This window comes from Ambystoma mexicanum, chromosome 8, assembly GCF_040938575.1.
Source record: "Ambystoma mexicanum isolate Mex_15411 chromosome 8, UKY_AmexF1_1, whole genome shotgun sequence".
NCBI lineage: Eukaryota > Metazoa > Chordata > Amphibia > Caudata > Ambystomatidae > Ambystoma > Ambystoma mexicanum.
The window spans coordinates 317,238,035-317,261,573 of record NC_090929.1 but is presented as its reverse complement, the minus strand read 5'-3'; the positions used below and the strand labels follow the sequence as shown (position 1 = coordinate 317,261,573).

General features: G+C 44.0%; 1 protein-coding gene across 2 annotated transcripts in view; it reads left to right on the top strand.

Annotated features, from left to right (window-relative positions):
* Window positions 1-23,539, top strand: part of MAN1B1 (mannosidase alpha class 1B member 1) — a 727,728-nt gene that overhangs the window by 547,792 nt on the left and 156,397 nt on the right. For both annotated transcript variants that reach the window (XM_069609733.1, XM_069609734.1), the window contains one exon: window positions 4,237-4,357. In XM_069609733.1, coding sequence (XP_069465834.1) covers window positions 4,237-4,357 — 121 coding nt within the window. The remainder of the gene's footprint in view (window positions 1-4,236; window positions 4,358-23,539) is intronic.

Sequence of the window (23,539 nt, the reverse complement as noted above, 5' to 3'; positions counted from 1 at the left end):
TTTGTATGAGTGAATAGATTTGATTGATGAGAAGAGTGTCTTTCTCATGATTACTTGATAGTGGAATAAGGATCTGGGTGTCATCTGCGAAGTTGGTGTAGATGACACCCATGGAGTCCAGGGCTGCAAAAAGTAGCTTTGTATAGGCATTGTACAAAGTGGGGGATAGACGTGAGCCTTGCGGGACAACTAAGGGGACTGGTATGGGGTAGGCTGATTTGACAATGGATACTCTTGAAGTCCTATCAGCTAAGAATGATTTGATCCATTCGGTGGCGTCCTTGGACATATTAAAGTTGTTAGCTAGGGTGTTGCAGAGTTTATCATGGTCGACCAGATCGAAGGCCTCCGAGAGGTCCAGCAACATTAGTAGACAGTTTGCCTGCTTCTCTGGTGGCATCCATTTGGATTTTCAAATCGAGAAGGGTTGTCTCAGTGCTATGGTTGGGGCGGAATCCTGACTGTCGGTCCCCCAGTAGTTGGTGGTGTTCTAGGTGGTTTTGCAATTGGGAGTATGCTATTTTATCTATTATTTTCAGTAGGAACAGTACTGTTGTGATGGATCGGTAATTTGTTGGGATTGATGGATCTGGGGTTGTTTTTTTTTTATTATTTTTTTTTCTTAAAGAGTGGGGTTACCCAAGCTTTTTTGATACTGGTATTGGTCTGATAGGATGCGTTAACGAATTCAGTGATAATGGGTGTTAGAGTTGGGACACAGAGCTTGACTAGGTGTGAAGGGAATTGGTGGTCTTTACAGTTGGGAGTTTTGAGTTTTGCTATGGTGTCTAGCACCTCTTTATCTGTTACTGTCCTGAAGTGGAAGGGGGTGCAAGATGCAGTGTTAGATAAATTGGCAGTGATGGAGGGTGTTGTTTTTCCTGCTAGGAGTGTCATTTTGCATTCTATTTTTTTTTTGTAGTAGTAGTAGTAGGATTTTAAATGATATGGCGTTTTGTTTGGTGGTACACCATTCTTTGCTGGCCGTGGTAGGTGCAATAGATGGGCATGGGTTTTCTAGCTCTCTGAGGATAGAGAACAGTTCTTTACTGTCTGAGGAGGCATTGGCGACGCGTACGTTAAAGGCATTGGCTTTTTGGGTGATTATAGCTGATTTGTATTTTTTATTGACTATATGAAAATCTTTCACTAATTCAGGGGTGTTAGTTTTCTTATGGAGGTATTCTAGTGATCTTTTTATGCGTCTGAGGATGACTAGTTCTTTGTTGAACCAGAAGCAGGATTGTTTCTCTGGCCTTCGAGTTTTGGTGACGATGGGAGCAAGTAGGTCAATGTTGTGGGTGAGGCACTGTTGGTAGCGCTCTGCTAAATAATCAGGGTTGTTTGTTTTAGGCGACACATTGGCTAGGGCTTCAATCAGGACCGGGGACAGTTTATCTACCATGAGTTTTTTGATGTTTCTGGTTTCAAAGATGGAATGGCCTGAGTTTTTGTAGTTCAATGTAAAATTGATGATTGAGTGTTCTGACCACTTAACAGGGAGGATGAAATCGATGGTGACCTGAGAGTTAAGTGTGAGGAGCCAATCCAGTGTTCTCCCTTTGGAGTGGGTGGGTTTGTTGATCAACTGCATACAATTAATGTCTACCATTGCTGAATGGAAGGCTATGTATTTGCCATTGTAGATTTACTGAGCACAAAGTGAGTTATTGTGATTGTGAATATAACCTTGAACCTTAATTATATAAGTGCCTTCATTGACCGAAACAGCAGCTACTCAGTCACCGCGGTGGTAAATATCTATCTGGCACAAATTAGGTCAATGTTACTCTATGCTGTAGAGATATGGGGACATTCTTTTGTTAAACGCATGGTGGTATTCAAAGCTAAACTATTGAGGAAGTTATTGCGGCTACCACATAATCTTAGTGTGGAATATTTGTATTTGGAGTTAGCTATTAAAGGTATCTGGTATGCCTATACATGCCAATGTGTGTTGTCCTATGAAAAGGTGGTCACTTTATCCAACAACACGATTATTGGGCCATATGTGAAAGTGTATCTTTGCTTAGAAGGCAATGTGTTGGTTGGCACTATAGGCACCTTACAAAGATTATATAGAAAATGGTTACCTGGGAGTGACCCTGGATTGTCAACGATCACAGTTCTAAAAAGGGGTTAAAAAAAGAAAGTGTATGACCTTTGGCATGAGCAAAATGTAATTAACGTTGCCTCAAAAACAAATGGTTGTCCATACCTTGAAGAGTATTTAAATCGAACTATGCCCCCTAAGTATATTGTAGCCTACCCTAGCACTAGCACCTTTCGTACTTATCTCTTGATGAAATTTAACATGGCGGAAGCATTGGAGACAAAAGGCGATATAATTGGAATCCCAACATGATATGAGGAAATGTCGTCTATGTGGCAATAATGTCTGTCACTTTTCCACCTTATTATGAATTGTGAAAGTCTGACCGAGATTAGAACTAAATCTTTTAAACCTTTTAATAATGCAATTGACATGACAAATACATTTTATGAGAGGACATGATATTAACCTAATTTACTACTTTGTAATTTTTTATGTAAAGATCATGGCGATTTTAAAATGTATTGAATGATGTATTTTAAAGTGTATTTGGATGTTATATTTTAGAATTGTAAATTACTTTTAGTTTTTGTATTGATCACCATGTAAATGTTGTATGTTCATGTGTTATACAAAGCCTTTTGGCTAGATGTATATCTAATAAATTAATTATATAAAGACTGTGTTTTAACTAATACAGTGTGTGGACATTCCTTTGTGTGGGGGCTTGAGGACTACACTGTACTTAAGAACCAGCCTGCATCACCTCCTGAGAAGCTAGGCCTTGATTGCTCGACTATGTTGCCAATAATAGAGAATCTTGGCTGGGGTCCTCTGTGCCTCTCCTCTACCAAATAGAGAGCAGAGGTACAGACCCCCCTCCAGACTTTACAGGCCCCAACTAATGTTTAACTCTTAGTGTGGGCTGTTAGGTGGCAAGGCAACATATAAGCCGAAACCATGCATTACAGTACATTCATGGCATATCGTGAGAGACACAAATCTTGTAGGTGGTGTTTGCCCACCGATGTACTGCCCTTGGCCAGGCTAATCACTATGGCCTTCCCACCCAGTTCCTTCCCTTCTGAAACACCTCCCCATGGGAACTTTTTGAACTCGCTTTATTCACGCCTTACCATCAAACTTTGCGCTCCAAGTTTTTTTTTCTCCAAAGTAGTCTGAGACTTAATGACTACATTGGAGTTGTAAACGCCACACTACTGGTGTTATAACATCTCTAAACCAGGTCTGCCTTAAGCCACTTGATTTATAAGCACTATGCACGTCCTTCACTGAAGTCCTGTTGAAAAACAAGCATTGGCAAAGCCAACAGTTTTGGCTTGTGTATAAGTATTAGGCATGTGTCAGGCACTGCTATTAGTTTCCCATGTACTTGCACCATTTTGCAGTTGCTACCATAAATGGGTAGTTAATACCAAAACGGCAATGTCTGACAGGTGCCTTTCCCATGCCTACACAAAAGCCCAAACTGTTGGCATTGCTGGTGCTTGTTTTTGTTTCATTATAATCTATTTTCCTCCTGATAATGCTTGTAGGCAAAATTCACTCTGTAGAGTGCAGTGCACAGATAGATGTACAAAGCATACTTGCAACAAAAAAGATGTGGTGTACCAAAAACTCTGGAGCCCACCAGTTTATCGACAGTGCATATCTTCACTTAATGCTTTGATTCATGCTTTGAAGATACCGGTTTATTTATCTGCACCTCAGTCTACTAATAAAGTTGGTACCACATTTATTGCCATTATGCTGTCCTGTCAATAACAAGTGTGAGTAGTGTCCATTTAAATGTTAATGTGCCGAATGTGGGAGGATGCAAAACTGAGCTAGCCATGACAGAATTGAAACTTGTGACTTTATGTTGATATATGATCTAATAAGCCAGTCCCTTTCATTCTGTTTTGGCAGCACTTTCGTTCATTTAGGAAGGTTGTTTCAATAATATAATTACTTGCTCTGCTCAGTCTTTTTTTATTGTTCTAGTTCTTAACAACTTGGCTGCAGATGCCTGATACCTGAAGCTGGTTTAGTCCTGCACCAGTGCCTTTTAGGCTAACCATAACAGACTATGTTGTATGCTCATTAAATGTTTGGAGCAATCCGCTCTTCGTGTAAGTTATTATTTACCAGCCTTATAAATGGCATGCATTATTAATTGACAGACTCTTGGAGGATTATATGCAAGCCATAGAAGGGGTGGAGAAGCATCTACTTCGCAAATCAGAGCCGCGCCATCTGACCTTTGTGGGGGAACTTGCACACAGCCATTTCAGTCCCAAGATGGTAACTATCACTAATTATTCCTTTTGTTTGGGTGGTTGTTCTTCAGGGACAAGACTAGATTTCCCACTTCAATTACTTGTTATAAGATGTTATCCCAAACCACCAAGGCTAAACGCTCCAAGCCTAGCACACTGGTAGCAATTTCCATTTCTGCATGTGAGTCTGTGCCATGTGAGCAGTTGGAAATGATGTGACATTTTACCAATTGTAATATGGTTTGAGAAGGTGATACTCGCAAGTGTGTCTGATTAATGTTCTATGTATTGGGCATGCTGGCGCTATCACTGCCAATGCTGTGGCTCATAAACAAGTTTGTCTAAAGGACTTGTGGTATGGGTAGATTGAGTATCAATTTGGCATTGTTCTAATTTTCAAAGGCATTTGATCTCGCCCCTTCTGATCTCAACTAATTCAATCATTCAGCCAGCTTGTTTTCAAACTGGAACTGTTTTTATGCATGCCGATAATGGTGATTCCTAGTTCATTCAGCTAGTAACCCAAAACACCTCTGTTTCTTGACCGTGAGGACCGGTGCAGCTCCCTTACCTTTTTGGGCACTGTCTTTTCCCTTAATCTGTGTGTTTCCTACATATAGGGAGGATGTATTGTTGTTAGCTTGTATGCACACAGCTTATTGCCCAGCATATGCTGTTAACTTAAACTTTAACACCTGTGGGTACTTTTACAGTCTGCATCCACTGCCTGGGTCATGAATACTTGGTCAATACTGAAGTACATCTGCAATATATATGCATGCCTGTGTAATAATCAGATTTCAATACTTCATTGTCTTTGGGTTTTGTGATGCTGGAAACGCCTTATGGAGGGACGGGGCCTCCTTGTCCTACCACTTCTCTGTGTGTTTTCCTTATCTTTTCTGCAACTGAGGTCCAGCCGGACCTCTGGCATTGCAGCTTTTCATTTGTATCTTTTGGTGAACAACTCCCATGGGATACCCTTTTGGCACCTATGGGTGGGGGTACACGCTTGTACCCCTTGTGTTTTTGGGGCACCTGTGTGTTGCCTACAGAGCAGGGTATGGGCTGGTGGCAGCTACATGCTGACTTGGCAGTGGCTCTGAGTATCCTCTGTTTTGGGATACCCAAGCCCTGCCATAGGAATCAATGGATTCCTACACAAAGGCAAGATGGCCCCTGTGGCCTCTTGGTTTCTATTGCCTTTTACCTTTCCTAATGTCCTGGGAAGCCCTGTCTCTGTTCCATTTCCTCCTGACTGGCTGTCGAGTGGACATACCATATATGGCTCTGGGACTGCCTCCTGTCAGACTGACTGGAGCCTTCACAGGGGCTGTGTTGTGGGTACACTCTAGGATGGGACCTGTGTGAATGGATCTGGAAGTCCACTCACATTCTCTGTTGTGCGGGTGTCTAGTTTCTGTGTGTGAAACATAAAGAATGAGACAGCCCTGACTGAAACTGACATGAATGCAGTGTAGTGTGATGAAAGGCTGGTTGCTTACTCCAACCCACACTCATTGTTATGGGTGTCTGGGTGGAGTGAATGGTTTGAATGCCCTTCTGCTGATTGGCTCAGCCAGAGTGACTGGGCAACAGATGTGTATATCTGGGGACCTCCCAACAATTTGTTCAGAAGCTGGAGTCCGAGTTTAGCAAGAAGAAGGTGTTCCTTGAAGCCCAGCTGGAGGAGAAGTCTGCTGCTGCTGCATTTTTTCTTTGTGTAATCCAAAAAAAGCCATGTTCTTCCAAGGACTGATCCAGAGAGGATCTGCAAAGGAAATCTCTTCCCCGAGCGACCATTGAGCAACGTGCTTCTCTTCATCGAAGTATCCTGAAAGCCAGTCCTGTGTGCCTGCCATCCAGAGAATGGGTCTTCCTGAGTCCTGAAGAGGAGTGCATGGGACATCTCGAGTCGAAGTCCATTGGTGTCAACCAGCATCCGGAGGTGTGTTTCGTGACCTTTGGAAGCCGTTGCTGTTTACCGCCCAGAAGAGGGGGTACCCTGGCATAGTGCTGCTGGACATCTGGAGCTGCGAAGTTCCAAAGTGCCTCAGAAAATTTCCTGGACATCCTTGCCATCATCACTGACCACTTTTTCCTGCCGAAGAGAGTCCAGAGTCGCTGAGTGCAGAGGAAGGTCCGTCTGTGGGTTTCCCGCCACCACAAGCTAACGAAGATGTCCAGAGGGCCTAGTCTTGGTGAGGGTCTGAGGTCCACTCCAGTGGTCGATTCCAGGTCAGTAGAAGCCATGCAGAGGTCTGTGCTGCGGCTAAAGTTGCAGCACCACAGAACCAAATGTCGGAAAACAGTTATTTTCTGAAACCTGACACCAAAAGTGACCTTTGCACCGATCGCCGCCAGAAGTCATTAAAGGGACCAAGTGGTCTTACTCTAATCTGCCAAGCTTTTAAGGAGCCCACAGCAAGTTTAATCTTCACAGGACTTATACTGTCAGAGAAATCGTCCACCAAAGGAGAGCACTGTGAAGAGTAAAACGGATGCACTTCAGAAAGACTTTGGTTCCATTTTTCTTTTTGAACTCAGCATCCCAGTGGCACCTTCTTCCAAGGGGGGGGTGGTCCATCCTCGGAGGAAATTGTCGAGTGAAACCGAAAAACTCTGCCACTTCGCCTACCAAGGTACTAAACGCACTGTGACGAGGAAGAGCATCTTCTAGTCTCTGGTTTCGTCCAGGGATCCCATATTCTTCTTGGATCCTGTTGTCCTGTGGCCTTTCAGGTACTTTGGGGTGGTAGAACCTTTTAAAAGAAGGCGGAAGGTTATTGAACGTTATTGGACTAGGCTGTAAAAGACAAAATAAGTTACTCCCTATCTTTTCCATTACAGGTTGCCCAGGTGGGAGGATCCTCGCACAGAATTGTAGATCTAGTCTAAAGAAAGCATTCTGTCACTGTTCACAACTAGCCTGCCTTTCTTCCCTATTCTATTCTGATACATCTCACTTAAGAATGTTCATGCTTATTTAAAACGGTCTGCAGTTAGTGCATCTATTACTGAACTTAAGTTGTGCGTGGTACCACATAAAATGTATATATTTGCCATTCTTTGAATAAGTATTTCAAGTACAACGTGTTATTATTTAAATGTGTATACATTCGTGAATCTTATTTTTTATAAAGAAGCTGTGTCATCACCTAAGGTAGTGTGTAGACATTCCTTTGTGGGTGCTTTGGAGATTCACTGTACTTAAGAACCAGCCTGCATCACCTCCTAAAAGCATAAGCCTGGCTGCTCGCCCATTCTATCCAATTGAGAGCCTTGTGCCCCTACCCTACGATATAGGGGGCAGAAGTACAGAAATGCAACAGTGAGGTGGATGGCGTGAACCAGAAAAAAATATAATTTCATGATTGTTGACCTCCTTGAGCTTCCTTCAGATGAAACCAAGTGCATTTTAACACCATGAATGTAGTCCATAACAGTATGAAATGTCAGAAGCCCCTCAAACTGATCATTTGATTGCCTTTGTACCCAGCAGAGTGCTTCAAACTTTTTGGATTGATATGCTAGCATTATCTCCTCTTGGTCAGGATGGTATCTAAAGCGGCAGTGATATTGAAAGAAACCCTCAGTTCTGTTGGCCATAAAGTTGGCTCTTCAGCTTGCCATGTCTAATTACCTGCTGACAAAATAAATACTGCTCATTCAGAAGATGATAGAAACACTGGGGGCTAAGACTGCACAATGAAAGTCCTACACAGAAGTGGCATTTCCCCCATATGTTATCTTTCGATGTTATTTACAGCCTTTTTAAATGTATTAACTGATCATTGAAAAGATATGCAACACTTGTTTTACGTGTTTTTATTTTAATTTTATTTTTTAAAGAAAAACCTATTTTGCAAAGATGAAAACTGGATCATGTAGATTTTAAATAATATGCCCTCTCATTGCACATTTTCCTCTGATGCCCACCCTCGTGTAAGATGTCTGAAATGCTTTCTTCTGACTTTGTGGGAGTTTGTTTAATTTTTGGATTAAACTTTGTTTTATTTAATTTTCTTCAGTTCCTTTTTGCTGCAGCAATGCATCGAAACATGAGACGTCGCTAGTCATGAAAATGTACTTTTCATCATTACTTCAAAGAAATCGGGATTCGTATGTCAAGTCCCAGGGTAACAGGAGGTTCTAGTCTTGGTACTTCTTGGTGGCATTAGGTGGTTATAGTAGTTAGAGGGGTTGGATTGGCTGTGAATGCAATTTTCTGCAATAATACTATCAGCCAGCAACTATTGTCCCTGTGCAAGATGGAGAGTTTCCTGCACAGCAGTGCTTGGCTCTGAGACTATTGTGATGCAGTTTGGAACCTCAGGAGCAGTTCCAACCTGCCTTCATTCAAGATTTGCTCAAGAGAGGTCTCAGCCTTTGATGCTCCAGAGAATACATTGAGAAACCAAAGAAAACCAGCCTTGTAGACTACTTCAGAAAGTGCCAGAGAATCAGACTCAGATAAGTGACTGAATTTAAATGAAAGGCGTTGAATGTTAGCAAAGAAAGTCTTCTTTTTAAAAAGTACAAGAAAAGGATGAAATATGTACAGTACTGGAACATATAGTTAGTTTGAGGATACTGAAAAACTGAATCGTTTGGCAACTCTTTGTTTAAAGTTATATTTTAAGTTAGTTGAATTGTGAACGTTTTCAAAGTAACTATAGAGCTATATTCTTGATAGAGAGCCAAACCATATCACCCTCTCAGTTTGACCATTGGCTTCTGGATGGAAACTCCTAGTCAGGCTAACCTCTATCTTCAGTTCTTCACAGTAAGCCCGCCAAAATGTTGACACAAATTGAGATCCCCAATCTGAAATCACCTGAGAAGGAGGTCCATGTAATCTCACTACATTTTGCAAAGAGGCTTTGGCTAAAGTGGTGGCTGTGGCTGCACTCTTGATAGGGATAAAATGACTAGCCGTAGAAGGAACATCCACCACAACCAAGATTGTAGTGCAAGCCCGATCATGAGGTAAATCAACTATATAATCTAGAGAGATAGTATGCCATGGCTGTGGTGTTATGGGTAAGGAAATCAATAAACCAGCTGGCCTTTGATTTTCTGATTTCACTCGTGCACAGATTTCACACGTTCTCCCATAATTTAAAGTTTTCTTATGCATTCCTTCTCACCAAAACTCTCTACGTAATAGTTTCAAAGTTTTTCTGAAACCTGGTTGCCCAGCTAACTGAGAATCCTGATTCTGTCTGAGAGCCTACTCACATAGTTCTTCCGTAGGTAGAAATAATCTAGCGTCCAGAAACGGCAAGCCCTCTTTGATAAGTCGTGCAGGATCCTCTGTAACCCATTCACTCATTTGCTAATTTGCTCCTCAGACATTCCCTCCCAAATCTGTTCTCCTAAGCTTCCAATCTTTTGTAGCTCAGCTACCACAAAATTACTAGCTTGGAACATTGGCACAGGTGTGAACGGGTCTTCTTTGGTACTTCCAGTGATGCATCTTGACAACGCGTCCGCCTTGCCATTTTGACGCCTAGGCTTAAACGTAATTACGAAATCATATTCAGCAAAGAATAATGACCATCTCAGCTGCTGTGGCGTAAAGTCTTCGCTGAATGCAAGAAGGTTACATTTCGATGATCTGAGAGAACTGTCACACAGTGTCAAGCTCTGAGTAGATGGTGTTTCCACTCACCAAAGGCCGCTTTTATTGCTAAGAGTTCTCTGTCTGAGATGGTATATTTCTTTTCGGCTCTCAAACTTCTTAGGATAGAAAGCTACGGGGGGAAGTTGGCCAGTAACCGGATGCCTCTTTGAAAGCACCACCCCAAGGGCCATAGCTGAAGCATCTGCCTCCACAAAAAAACGGTTGTTCCACATGTGGTTGTGCCTTGCGCGCGAATAGGCTTTGAACATTGCAATGTGTATTTTTTATTTGCGAACTTGTTGGGGTCAAGTCACGTTAGAGGAAAGGCCTTAGCGTCGCGAGTCGGCGAGTCAATGGTCGTGAAGAGAAACTGATTTTAATGTTCTGTTCGGCTTAGAGCTGCGCAGAAGGAACTGTGATCGGCTAGCAGATAACCGTCACAGACGACAGAGGGGCTTTATGAAGTACGTTTAAACGCGTCAATTTCTGTAATCTGTCACAGCGCTGGACTCCATACAGTGACAAAGACTGTAGTTCATGTCATTTGATACTTGTGTTGAATACAGGCAGTAGAGTGCAGGTGTTAATAAAAGGACTCCGTCAAGGATGTGTCAGCAGTGCACGTAGTGAACCCAGCATGAGAGACATCTGAATTCAGTAAAAGTCAGAGAAAACAAAGGAGAGAAACAAAAATATGAAATCATAAGTGTATTTACTTTAACTGGCAACACGTTTGGGAAGTCAAACTAAAAGATCTCTTCGCCTAGGAGAGCCGGAGCATAGTAGCTTGAACAGGACTGCATTTGGTTTTCTTGTAAGCAACCATAAGCACAAGGATATAAGCAAGCATCAGAGAATAGAAACCACAGCAGCAAGGAGAATTGCAGCCCCACAAGAAAGTCTTTCATTCCCTAAGTAGCCTCCAGGCTAGGAGCAGAGGAGGTCAGGTAACATTGAGGGAAGAGAGGAAATATGACGTTTTTGAATACATATTATTTGATGCTAACCAGAGATTCATTTGTTGCAGGTTTTCCTGAATTGTGCGAGATCCAGGCGTTTAAGGGTATCGTAGGAATCCTGACCCTTCCCCGGTTACTCAGTAGTTGTTGCAATTGACTGCTGGGCGAACTGGTTTGGGGGTCTGGAGGACTATTCGTCTGCTCATGCAGGATTCCGGCGCTGCGACCTGATCTCGTAACTGCAAAACATGTCATTGGTAGATGTCTGTAACTGATCCCCACTCCTTATGTCTTTTCTGCCTAAGGAAAAGGTCACTATACCGAGGAGTGTAGGTCAAGACGGATGACGGCAAAGGCGATAAAATAACGGATGACAACTCTGTTCATGGCCTCGTTGAAACTGACCACAGTAAAATCAAAGGTTGAGATGATGACGAATACACTCAACAAAAAGTAGCACAACTTTTTAAAAACCTGCTCATCGTCCTGGAAAACCTGCTCATCCTCCTCCTAAGTAAGCTAGAATTTCCCACGGCATCCTCAAAAGAGGAATGGGAGGCACCTAAGGCCTCTGCGGAAAAAAATATTCCAAAAAGCTCCACAAAGTGTACAAAAGATATAAAGATGCAAATGAAAAGAGAAGACACAAGCTCCTACCTATCTCAGAGTTCAGGTACTGGTAAAAAAGAAATAGATTTTTAAAAAGTCGTCAAATGCAGCAGGGATTCCGATTCCATGGACTGTGTCCATGGCTCCAACACCATCAACAATAGTAATGATGACACCGACATCTGCGCCAACGTCATCAGAATTGGGGTCGCTTTGGAGGAGACTAATTGAAGAGCCCATCTCTGAGCCGTTGGAACCTGACGGTTCCTTCTATAAGCTCTGAGACATGATGTCTCCGATGGGAACTTTTGAAATCATTTTTGAGGAACAAGTAGATGAGGCTCTTCCAGGCTTCCAACTGACTTGGGACATACCAACCCAGCCTTGGCCTGAAGAACTGTTACACAATCCCTAGACTCCCTACTGCAACTTCCTATACACTTGCCAGAGGTTAGTGGACTTGATACTTCACCAGAGGCCAAAATGTGGGCTCCCTTGTATCTGTGGTGGCAAGAGCAATTGATCTCGATTTAATTCCAACCCCAAAGAAGGTTATTTCCCATGGTATTACGGATATCCTCAAACCTAAAGAGCCAAAGGTACCACTCCTTTTTTTCAGTGGTAATCTGTTGAGGTTAACATAGCAGTTTAGGGTATGAGTTTCTTCATCCATTGTGGAAAAGAGTATTGCCCCTCAATTTCTGGCCCTTCATCCTTCAGCAGATAGTGTGGTGAACAAACAGGAACAGCACGTTCAAAGACCATGATGTTCCAAATTGTACTGCTGTTTAGAGAATCTAAGAAATTAGATGCATGAGGTAGAAATGTTTTTGCTGCAGGCAGCCTAGGTTTCAGAACTGTCAATTTCACCTGCACCATAGCCAGGTATTCCAATTTCCCTTTGGGAAATTACAGATTCGGGTCAAGTGGTGCAAGAATCATTCAGACAATTCGTGCATGCCAGGAATTGCCAGGAAAATATTGGAAGTGGGGCTAGACACCCCAGACTACATTGGACGATCAATGGGCATAGCAACAATAGTGCACAGACATATGGATTTGCATAGCTAGTTTACTGAGGGATGTGCAGACTAAATGGTTAGATATGCCATTTGATGGATCTGACCTCTTTGGCACAAAGGCTTATGAAAACCTTCAAAAATGTAAATGATCTTATCAAGGAGCATAGTCGTTAGGTCTCACGTTAACTACACCCAATACTACTTTTGGACGGTAGGTTTAGACCAAACACTTTTCCTTTAAGAAGTAAAGGGCCGACTCTGAGGCAGCAACCCACCCAAAAAAGGGGGTTTGACAGACCATCCACAACTAGAGGACTGATTCAAGATAGTAACTCTTGGAGAAATCTTGAAGGCCTTGGAGCATCAAGACTGCCTGCTGTCTCAGGGCTTGCAGAACGCATGCTTCCATGTCTCCATCCACTCCAAGCTCCGGAAGGACCTTAGTTTTATGTTGGGGTACTCATTCCCAGTTTGCATTGCTCACATTCAGCCTTACTTTACCAGCGCCAGAGTCTTCGTGAATACTCTTGGACCAGTGTCTCATCTGAATCGGAGAATAAACCTTTCTCGTACCCTCCATGAATGGCTTTTGAGAAGTAGATCGTAAGAGGGTGCCTTTCAGGACTTGGAGGCAACATTCAGTCTGCACACATTAGCTTTTTCCATCAGCCTAAATAGATCTGTTCTGATCCCCTAAAAGGGCCTACGGTTTATAGTGGTAGTTCTGGATATGGAGAGGGGCGATGCGTTCCCTCCACCATAGAGAGTGACTAGCTTCCAGACCACGATAGTGTTGTTCTGCCTGAAAGGGGGACTCCAAGCAAGGGTTTATCGGAGGTTGTTAGTGCTCATGGTATCCTGCATCGTCATAGTACTGGAATCAAGACCGTGGATACTGCTTCTACAGTGCTTCCTGAGAAGCCAGTGATCCCAGTTGAATTGGGGATATGAAAGATGTTATTCGTATTCCCGCTAGGCCTGCTTTGGTGATCATCCACAACCAAACTCTTTCGGTGAGATTGGGGGCAGGGGAGGGCATGCCAACAAATGTGGCCCAATTACACCGTTGCCACAAATGCCTCTTGGGTGGAGGAGTTCATCTGCAGTATCTTTCTTTCTGCGGTCTGTGGGCGGCTGGGAGAGAGGTCCTTCCACATCAACTTACTAAGAACATGGGGCAGTATATATGGCATTGCAATCCTACCTTTCGTCCATCGGGGGTTTCACTGTCCAAGTTCTCACAGTGGACCCCACCACCATGCACTACATCAACAATATGGCTCTCGAACTGTGCAGGGAGGCCAGGCTAATGTAGCTTGGGAAGATCCAGAATGAAGAGTCAGTGACCGCTTTGTACCTCGCCAGTAGTCTGAACACCAAGTGTTGGGTTGACCTTAGGAAATCTTTGACTAGTGGGAGTTGAAAGGGGCGATTGTGTGAACAATTTTCTCCATGTGGGGAAAGCTCAAATCTAACTGTTTGCGACCAACTTGAACAAGAAATGCACCATCTTTTGCTTCAGGAGCTTCCACAAGGGATCTCATGGGTCAATGCACTGGTGATGGCCTGAGTGTTCAACCTGGTTTACAGGTTTTGACTCCTCTCCTACCTCCCTTCTATTGATGCATTGGGTGCGGAGGAAGTGGAGCTGGACAACCGTGATTTTGGTCGCACAGGATTGGGCTTGGAGGACCAGGTACACAGTCCTACTCGAATCAATGCTATGTCCTTCCTGGAAGTCCCCCTGGAGGGAGGATCTAAAGACACAATCATGCTGCAGGGTACTTCACCCTATTGTCAGGAGTCTCAATCATCATGGCTCTATAATGAACGTTTGAGTTACAAGGATTGGGATCTTTCAGAGGAGGTTCTTGGCACAATGATCTCAGCAAGACTCCCATTAACCAAGTCGATATATGCCTGTCGCTGGAAATATGGTGCAGGGAAAACGGGTGGATCCATTGTCATGCTCCACGGGCACAGTTCTTGAATTCTTGTTTTCACTGCCCAAGTAAAACCTTCATATAAGTACAATCAAATGTTATTTGGAAGCTCTCTGTTCATCAGTCTATGCTAATTTAAAAAGATAATTCTGTGCCCTCCACCTTGGACATCGTATGGCTTTGGGAGTCTTTTAAAAAAAGGAGGATTTCGTGGGAGTAACGTGTCCATTAGAAGATCAAATTACTTAACTTTGATAATGTTCTTTCTGGTGTACAAAATCCTGCCCACAGATTCCTCATTGCCTTTCCACATACCAAGCTAATAAAACTATTATGCATATTTATGTATGTATGTATGTGAGTGAAAAAGGCAGAACTGAAGAAAATGGCACCGACTGCTTCCTACTTGCACAATGATGGCGCTGCCTCAGCACGAGACGGACCCAACGAGAGGAGATGGTGGAGGACAGAAACGAATGGTGCTACGTACTGGGTAAACAAGATTTTTTTCTGGTACCGACTGCGTTGACTGGGATATGTCAAAGAGGGTTTATCTGTCCTCTGGAAATTTTTGTTCTTTGCACTCCCTGGATCCTGCGCACCAATGTGTAGGTATTTTAGTTCTTTGCTTTCAGCAGACAGCTGACTTCGCCCTTCAGGCATTTCTACTCCTACTAATTCATGCAGGCATAATTATTGGCATATAGTGCGTAGCTTAGCAAGGCTTGCTGAGATCTCGGAGTCTGTGTCCCTACTTTTACTCTGTCTCGGCCCTCGCCTGCCTGTCCTGGGTCTCGGCGCTCGCCTGTCTGTCTTGGGTCTCGGCCCTCGCCTGTCTGTCTTGGGTCTCGGCCCTCGCCTGCCTGTCCTGGGTCTCGGCCCTCGCCTGCCTGTCCTGGGTCTCGGCCCTCGCCTGCCTGTCCTCTGTCTCAGCCCTCGCCTGCCTGTCCTCGGCCTCAGCCCTCGCCTGTCTGTCCTTGGTCTTGGTTTCATCTAATCCCATCAGTCATCTCAATAAATCAAAATTCAAAGGGAGTGCCCCGTTATGATGGCACTCTTGTGAGCAGACAGATTTCTTTTTTCCTGGGCAATCTACATTATGCTGTTGCCTACCATGCAGACGAGGAATAGAGGCATGGTCCTAGGACCCAACTCTAACCTTGCTGCACTTGACAGCCACACAATTGAAAACCAAATATCATTCAAAGGCATGTGTTGGCCAAATTCGCTCAAAGTTAACTGCTAAAGTTCTTAAAGTAACAAGCATTAGTGTACCAAGTCCTTTGCCTTCATACATGTAGATACTAATTCTTTTGTTTCAATATTTGTTTTAATTTACTAAAGAAATAGCATTAAAATGTTCTAATGTTTAAAAGGAAAACTAAATTCTGCTGTCTGGCCAGGTGTTCCTGGTGGAAGGGCAGAGATTGTTCTGCAATAGAGAATGGATTGAGGGAAAAGTAGGTGAATGGGAGTAAAGTTAATGAGTGCACACAGCTTGCTTGGCACTCCCCCTTTTTTCACGATCTGTTCACTACCAGAAAGGTTACTTTCCAGGACTGGAGTTGGAGGTCAGATTTGTAGATAGGTTCAAAATGGGGACACATTAGCTACCCCCAGTCTGTGTTTAGGTTCATGGGATTCTGTAGCTCCTCCAGAAAATCCTTAATCACTGAGATGATGCATTCCTAAGGAGGGTATTTTCTATATGCTCTTAGTCAGTCTTCGTTCAGGGTCCTCTCTAAAGAAGCGTATGACAAATTCAGAGCTTAAGTCGACCAATTAAACCAACACTAAATAAAACCGAGAGGGTATTCAGGTCATGCCATTGTAGTAATTGGATGGTTCCTGGCTGAAATTTCAAGGTCGGACCACTGAGGCAAGAGTACACCTAGCTAGTAAGTGTTTCCTTCCTCGGGTGGAATTGTCAGTCAGATTTGAGGAGCAGAAAAACAGGTGTTGATGGTCGACTAGGTAGGAGGTAGAGTTGAAAATGCTGCAGCTGAAATAGTAAAATGGTTATCCACAATGTTTTCGATCTTGCAAGGGAGCTCATAGGCTCATAGTTTTGAAGTTAAGTATTCTACACCGTACGAACCTAAGGTCCTTAGGGACCAGCGGTTATTGATTTTGTTTCTTATGCCAAGAGTTCGCGTATTTCATCCTAACTGGCTTGCAGGCATTTTCATCAATTATCCTGAGTCTTCAAGTGCAAATGTGCATGAGAAATCGTGGCAACTCTTCAGAAGGGGAGAGTCATTTTAAAGGTACACTTTTTCTAAACACAAAATAAGGGAATATCCACACAATATATTCTTTAAACTGTCTTCTTAATATTAAAGTTGGGCCAAAGAAATTACTACAAAGTACTTGCTGGTAAGTAAATTCAAACAACTTCATAGTATATAGGAAAAAACGCAGCATAGAGATTTCACCGGATCATGAAAGGTCCATAAAGGTAAACTGCACTTTAGGTGAGGATCACAGGCCTCTGTTCGAACAATTAATGCAAGTCCCAATGTTAGTTTAGGGAGCTTATGGGGACTCAGAAGGATGATGCAGACTCTTGGAGGACGCTCTTCAAGTATGTTTATTAAATAATAATGTGAAGGCCTTACTATCTCCTGCCTATGATTAACTAAGGTGCTCGTCTGTCATCTTTGAATGTCCAAAAAAAAAGATAGTCCACTGTCCAAAAGCTAATACTAACTGACCCTATCACTAACGCAAGCAACCAAGGACAGGAGAATGACTCCCTTCACCTGTTGGGCGCTTGCCACAGATGTCGTTTTATACTTGGTATTTCAGATTAATACCCCATCTTTAAATAGTCTTTCTTGACTCTTTGTATTAATGCAACTCATCAGATTGTGACTTTTTCTTTCTTTCCTAGAGTTTCATTTCTTTAGCTCTCTTTGGATTCTTAGGTCAATGTTTTTGGGGTTTGTTTTATTTGATGAAAGTTTCGTTTTTGGTTTTGTGGCCTTTATATTTCAGGTTTTTCTGATCTGGTTTCTCTTTTAGGATATTTATCCACAAAACTTCTGTGGCCTTTAGTTCACCATACTTTCTCATCTCCCACTTTTCTGCTTTCAGCCAAGAGATGTTCTTTCCTTCTTTCCAGTATTGTGTTATCCGCGTTTCATTATTTGATTTCTCAGGGAGTTTTTTTAGTTCCTTTCTTACATTGACAGTTCAGAATCTGTCATTTCTTTCTAAGTTCTTATCACTGTTACCAACTTTGAATGGTTTTCCACTTCTCTGTTTCCTCTTCCAGGACCGCTATTACCTTCTCCCTTCTGTTAAGACAGTTGAAGTTTATCAGGTTTACTTTAAAGCCTTTTCCATTTTTACTGAGATGAGTATCCTGGTTCATATAATGATCCTCTTTGGACCTCCCGTGTTCCTTGTTACCTTCCTGATTCTTGGGGAACGTCTCTGGGATTCTGACGGACCATGGCTTCTCTCTGCCCCTTCATCTCGCTTCCTACTCGTGTTTACCAGCGTCTGTCGGTTTATGTTTGCTCTCTCCAAGTTTCTCTGTCGCAGTGGGGAGTCCTTGACTGCAACCATCCCTCGGTAGTATCAGCGTTGCTGCAAAGGCCACCTGCCCACCATGATACTGCCATGCTTACACCACTACCAATTCTCCAGCTCCTGTCAGCTTCGCTTCTTTCTGTCTCTCACAGGTGCTGGATTTCCAGCGTTTGCTTTGCTGGCTTCCAGCAACTCAGGATTTTGCACCATCTGTGTCTTGGTCTCAAGTCATGAGGGGCCTTTCCCTGCTTCGGTACTTGTTCCTCTCTCTCTCTCTCGCTTTGACGATCACTACTCTAATCCACTCGTCAAAGGCCTTGTGGATGATGCAGAGGGTCTTGAATTCGATCCTTGCAACGACCGGGAGACAGTGGAGAGATTTTAGGGCTGGAGAGATGCAGTCCCTGGACTTGAGGCTAAGGATAAGTATTGCAGTCCTATTCTGGATTAGCTGAGGAGGGCAGAGGGAGGAAAGAGGAAGATTAAGAGTTGTTTGCAGTAATCCAGTCTGGAGAGAACCAGAGCTCTGATAACATTCAGTTTCTGGGGGAGGGTGAGAAAGGGGAGAATGCCTCTGAGGAGGTGATGCTGGAAGTGGGCCTTCTTGGCAAAGACAGAGATTTGAGGAGAGAAGGGGAGGGAGAGGAGTCGAAGATGCCACCCAGGTTTTTGGCCTCATACAAGGGTGATGGTAGGGGGCCCTGGGAGGGCGGCCCGAGAGTAGGAGGCGGGCAGGAGTCCCAATAAGAAGGATCAGTCTTACTGGCATTAAGGCAGAGATCATTAGCAGCACACCAGGCCTGAATAGCCGACAGACAGTTGGTAATGAGAGAGGAAAGCGAGGAGGAAGAGGAGGGAAACTTATAGGAGAGTGTCATCAGCATAACACTGGAAATGAGGCGAGAAGGTGGAGATCAGGTGGGCAAGGTAAATATTGAAAACCCACGGTGAGCTGATAGAACCCTGAGGGACGCCACAATTAGATAGTGAGATAGAGGAGAGAGAAAAGGGCCCAATTGAACTTGGAAGGGTCGATTTGAAAGGAAAGAGGTCAACAAATCTAGTGCCCGGTCTGTTATGCCGAGGGTATCACGGCGCCGTTTTGTGAGGGTCGACGTGATTGACCGTGTCAAAGGCAGAGGACAGATGGAGTATAAGAACTGAAGGAGAGTTGGAGTCCAGGTTTGAGAGCAAGTCCTCACGGTTGTTCAGGCGAGCAGTTTCCGTGGCTCTGGCTGCTTGGAAGCCAGAATGGTGCTCATGGAGACAACCAACCGATTCAGTGTGGTGGATTAGTTGGTAGATGACCAACTTCTCCAAGAGGTTGCCCAAGAAGGGGGAAGCATAAATAGGACAGTAGCTAGCCAGGCAGGAAGGGTCCGCAGGTGACTTTTTTAATAGGTGGTGCACAAGGGAGTGCTTGAGGGGTAATGAATGGGAAGGTGCCAGTGGCAAGAGAGTGGTTACAGAACTTAGCCAAGGAGGGAACAAGAGAGGAAATGTTGTCCTTGATGGTTCTAACAGAGCAGGGAAGCTCCTATTTGGAGGAGACTTTTAGAGCAAACTGTCCTGATGACCTTGTTGGGCGATATGGGAGAGGAGGAGGAGGAGGAGGAAGGAATGGGAGAAGGAGCGAGGTTGGCCAAGGGAGGCCTGGGTGCGGGAGGGAGGTGTGGGCAGGGGGTAGAGGAGAGAACACAGGATGTAGGTTTTGGATGTGAAATTGGAGGCCAAAGCCATGCAGAGGGCCTGGGAAGTGGAGACTGCGGTAGGATTGGCATGTTCCTCACAAATTTTGAAATGTTCAGCCGTGTTGTTTGTGGCCCCAGAGATGCAGACTTGAATACGGGCCTGTTTCTTGTAGCTGATGGAGAGTCTGTATTGCCTTTGAAGCAGGTGACAGGCCAGTTTGTCAGGGGATATGCTAGAAGCCAACCACTGCTGTTCTCCGACTTTGCACTTGCGGTTCAGCGCAGCTAGGTCAGAATATTACCAACTATTGCACTTGGAAGAAGGCTTCATGCCAATCCTCATGGCAAGGCAAGGATTTCAAGGGTGTTGGAGATTAAAAGGTGAAGGTTAGCAAGGGCTGAGTCAGTGTGAGAGTCCATAGCAGGGATGAGGTGGGGGAATCAAGTAGGCGGCAAAAGCAGCTATGAATACTCGCTTTGTCGGTTGAATGACTGAGAAGGAGACTGGCAGTACGGGAATAGGCTTAGCCGGGGATCCCAGGAGCTCAAGATGGGAGGAGAGTAGAGCATGGTCAGCCCTGTAGTGAGAGCGCATCCAAGGTGTGCCTATCTGAGTGGGTTGGGCCAGAAGGAAGAATGGTGAGGGAAAGAGTGAGACGTTGCAAGAGTAAAGTGGCTGCATCAGGATAATCCAGATGAATATTGAAGTCTCTGACAAGGAGAAGATTAGAGGCCAGAAGCGAACAGGTGAGTTCGGCCCACTCCGAGAAGAAGAGTGAGATCGGCCCAGGGGGCCTGTATGTGTTGGTGAGAGCAAGCAAGAGGGTAGGCGAGACTCAAAGCTTGCAAACAAGACATTCAAAGGAAGAGTGGGTTGAGTGGATATGATGGAAGCAGGGACCCATTCAGGGAAGACAAGGGCCCCTCAGGAAGAAGTGTCAAAAGCAGTGACAGAGCTGGCATTGAACATCTCAGTGAGAGCGAGGACGTCAAGATCAAAGTCTTCAAGGAGGTGACAGATGTCAGAAGAATGTTTCACAGCAGAGCGAGAGTTGAGGGTAGCAAGGTGAAGCAGTTTGCCACCTTTAAAGGTCTTCTGAGGCAGCATGCAGGGGTGGGATACACCTGTCAGTGAGGGTGAAGAGGCCAGAGGGGTGGCAGCGAGTGGAGTGGCAGGAGACTGGAGGAGGTTAATGGGAGACTGAAGACTCCTCTCAAGAAGGAGGTGGTTGGATTGAGAGCCATGGGCCATGATAGTGCCATATTGGGCCACATTAATGATGCACCTAGATGAAGAGGGAGTGTGCGAAGAGGATGTCCCATCTGGTTGCACCATCAATTGGCCTAGAAGACGCATTGGCATAGGTGTCAGCAATGGGCAATATTGCGTTGGAAACCAGGATGTGCTTTCTTAAATGTATTCCTTCCAGGCTTCGAGAGAGAGCTGAGAAAGGGAGATGGAGAGAGCTGTAGTGGGGGGAGGGAGATTTAGGGTTGACATAGGCTACTGCACAAGAAGTTCAGCAGGCGGCCTAGCAACAAGTCAGGGGAGGAAGAGTCAGATGCAGCAAATGAAAAGTACATCAAAGGGTAATCAGGGGTAGGGCATACGTTACAAAAGGAGAGGGGAGAATGGACGTTTCACAATATGAAGGCATAGCCAGTAAAGTGAGCATGCAGAATGATAGTGGAGGTTTAGGTAAAAAGGCATAAAAGTAGACACAGCAGTATTTTAGAATGGTACTCCGATTTGATATTCACAACTAACTATAAGAAGCTTAGCATTTTGGCACAGCCCGAGGATTTAGAGCAAAGGATTCGATTTTCAAAAATGCAGACAGCAAGCAACTTTTAAGTAAAGCCTACAGGTTCAGAAACATCTATATTGCATTTTCAAAAATGCAGTCAAAAAGAAACTTTTAGCAAAAAAACCTGCAGATTAAAAAAAAATGTGGATTCTAATTTCAAGTATACCGTCTGGAAAATGCACCTCTTAAGTAAAGCCTACAAAATCAGAGACCTCTAGAATCACTTTTCAATATAAAATCAGAATGCAACTTGCTGCAATACTGCAAATATAACCTGTAGATTTATAACAAACCAGGTTCAGTATCAGTTACACAGGACACTAAAAACATGACTCTTCCATCAACCCCTCCTGTACGACTAGATCTTTGTTTGCCCTTCCACCAACGGTACTGCACTACTGTCCAAAATCACCATGCACGATGCTGGCTTCCACATGTTAAGCGCTCCACTGCACTGGAGCGAGGTTCGTACTATAAACAATAGAAAAAGAACGTATCCTCTTACGTTGCCTCAACTTTTCCCATTCAAGAATATGGTGGAGTTAGTTAGGCTGCAACACAGAATGCATTGTAATTGGTGCTGTTTCCACAAGCCCTAAATGTGAAATTGAAGGTTGAACATATGCCTGCTGGAATGATGACGAACCTCTTTGTGGAAAAGGTATCTGATACATTTGACTGCATGGGCCAGCTTATTCCATTTTATTGCAGCATTTTCTCTATGGGGGGTAGCACTCCATGCCCACTGTTTTGCCTCCCTATTACCACTCTTGCCCTCAACCCTCACAACCTCCCTTAGTAAAATGCAATAAGTTCTCTCTCTGACCAATGCGGTCCGTATGCTGTGGCACAATGGGCAGATACCACGGTAAAGCAGTACTTCAGCATGTTCTCCTTGCATTACAAGCACAACAGCTTCTACATTTTCTCCTACAATTTCTGCTCCTCTTTCCAGGATGCTGTTTTATGAGACCTTTGATCCTCAATGAACTACTGTCTTGGCCTTTGCATGGGGAAGAATGAAAATGCAAGAGTCCATCAAGTCTAGGAATGATGTGAACTGCCTACCCTTTGAATGGAGCTTGGTCAATAGCAGAGAGCACTTTTAGAAGAACAGTCTCTTTTCCAAGCATCCACTTTTTTAGGATTGTGTTGAAGACAGCCTCCGGTAGTGAATTTCCTGTATGTTGTTGCATGTCAACTGGGCAGTTTTCACTTGCAGACCATGGTGTTGAAGGACCTCCAATGTCATCTGAACATCTTGGTGAGCTTTCAGAAATGGGCTTGCATTGGTGAGCTTGTCCTCCTGGTATGGGTGAAAAAGAAATTATTGGCCCCTCTAAGGAATGCTGCGACCACTGTCATACATTTGTTAATGAATCATGGAGTTGGCTTCAGGCCAAACGGAAGGATCCTCTGCTCTTGAATATTTCCTTTAACCATGATTCTCAGGCATTTGCAGTGTAACTAAGTGATAGGGATTTGTATGTTATTGTCACAAAGATGTATTGTGCACATCCAGTCCCCTTTTATCAGTTGAGGGTTGATTGGTTGCAATGGCGATATCCTGATTTTATCCTTTTAATCCATTTGTTTACACTTTTCCTAGTCCAGAATGGGCCATGACTGAGCTGCTCCTTTCTTTTGTTCTAGAACATACAGTGAGTAGATCTCTCTGACCTGTTGAAATCAGGACAGTACATTGTGTGTTTTGGTCCTAGTCATGGACTGGCCCATCTAAATGTTTAGTGCGGCTGAATGTTTGCCACTTGAATGTAATCATTGGGTTTTCCAATATGGACAGCCCAGTTGTCTTTTGTGCAGGCAGGGTTTTTTTCCTGTCGTGCAGACAGTTGTTTACCTCCTTAGGTTGGGCAGATATTTTTTCTTCTTGATTCGTGTTTTCTGGGTTCAATGGCATTGCTGAATTTGCAAGCCCCTTGAACCATGCCTGAAATATGCTGCTGTACATATTCTTTGGAGGATTCGCATAGGGATTATTTTCCAGCCTT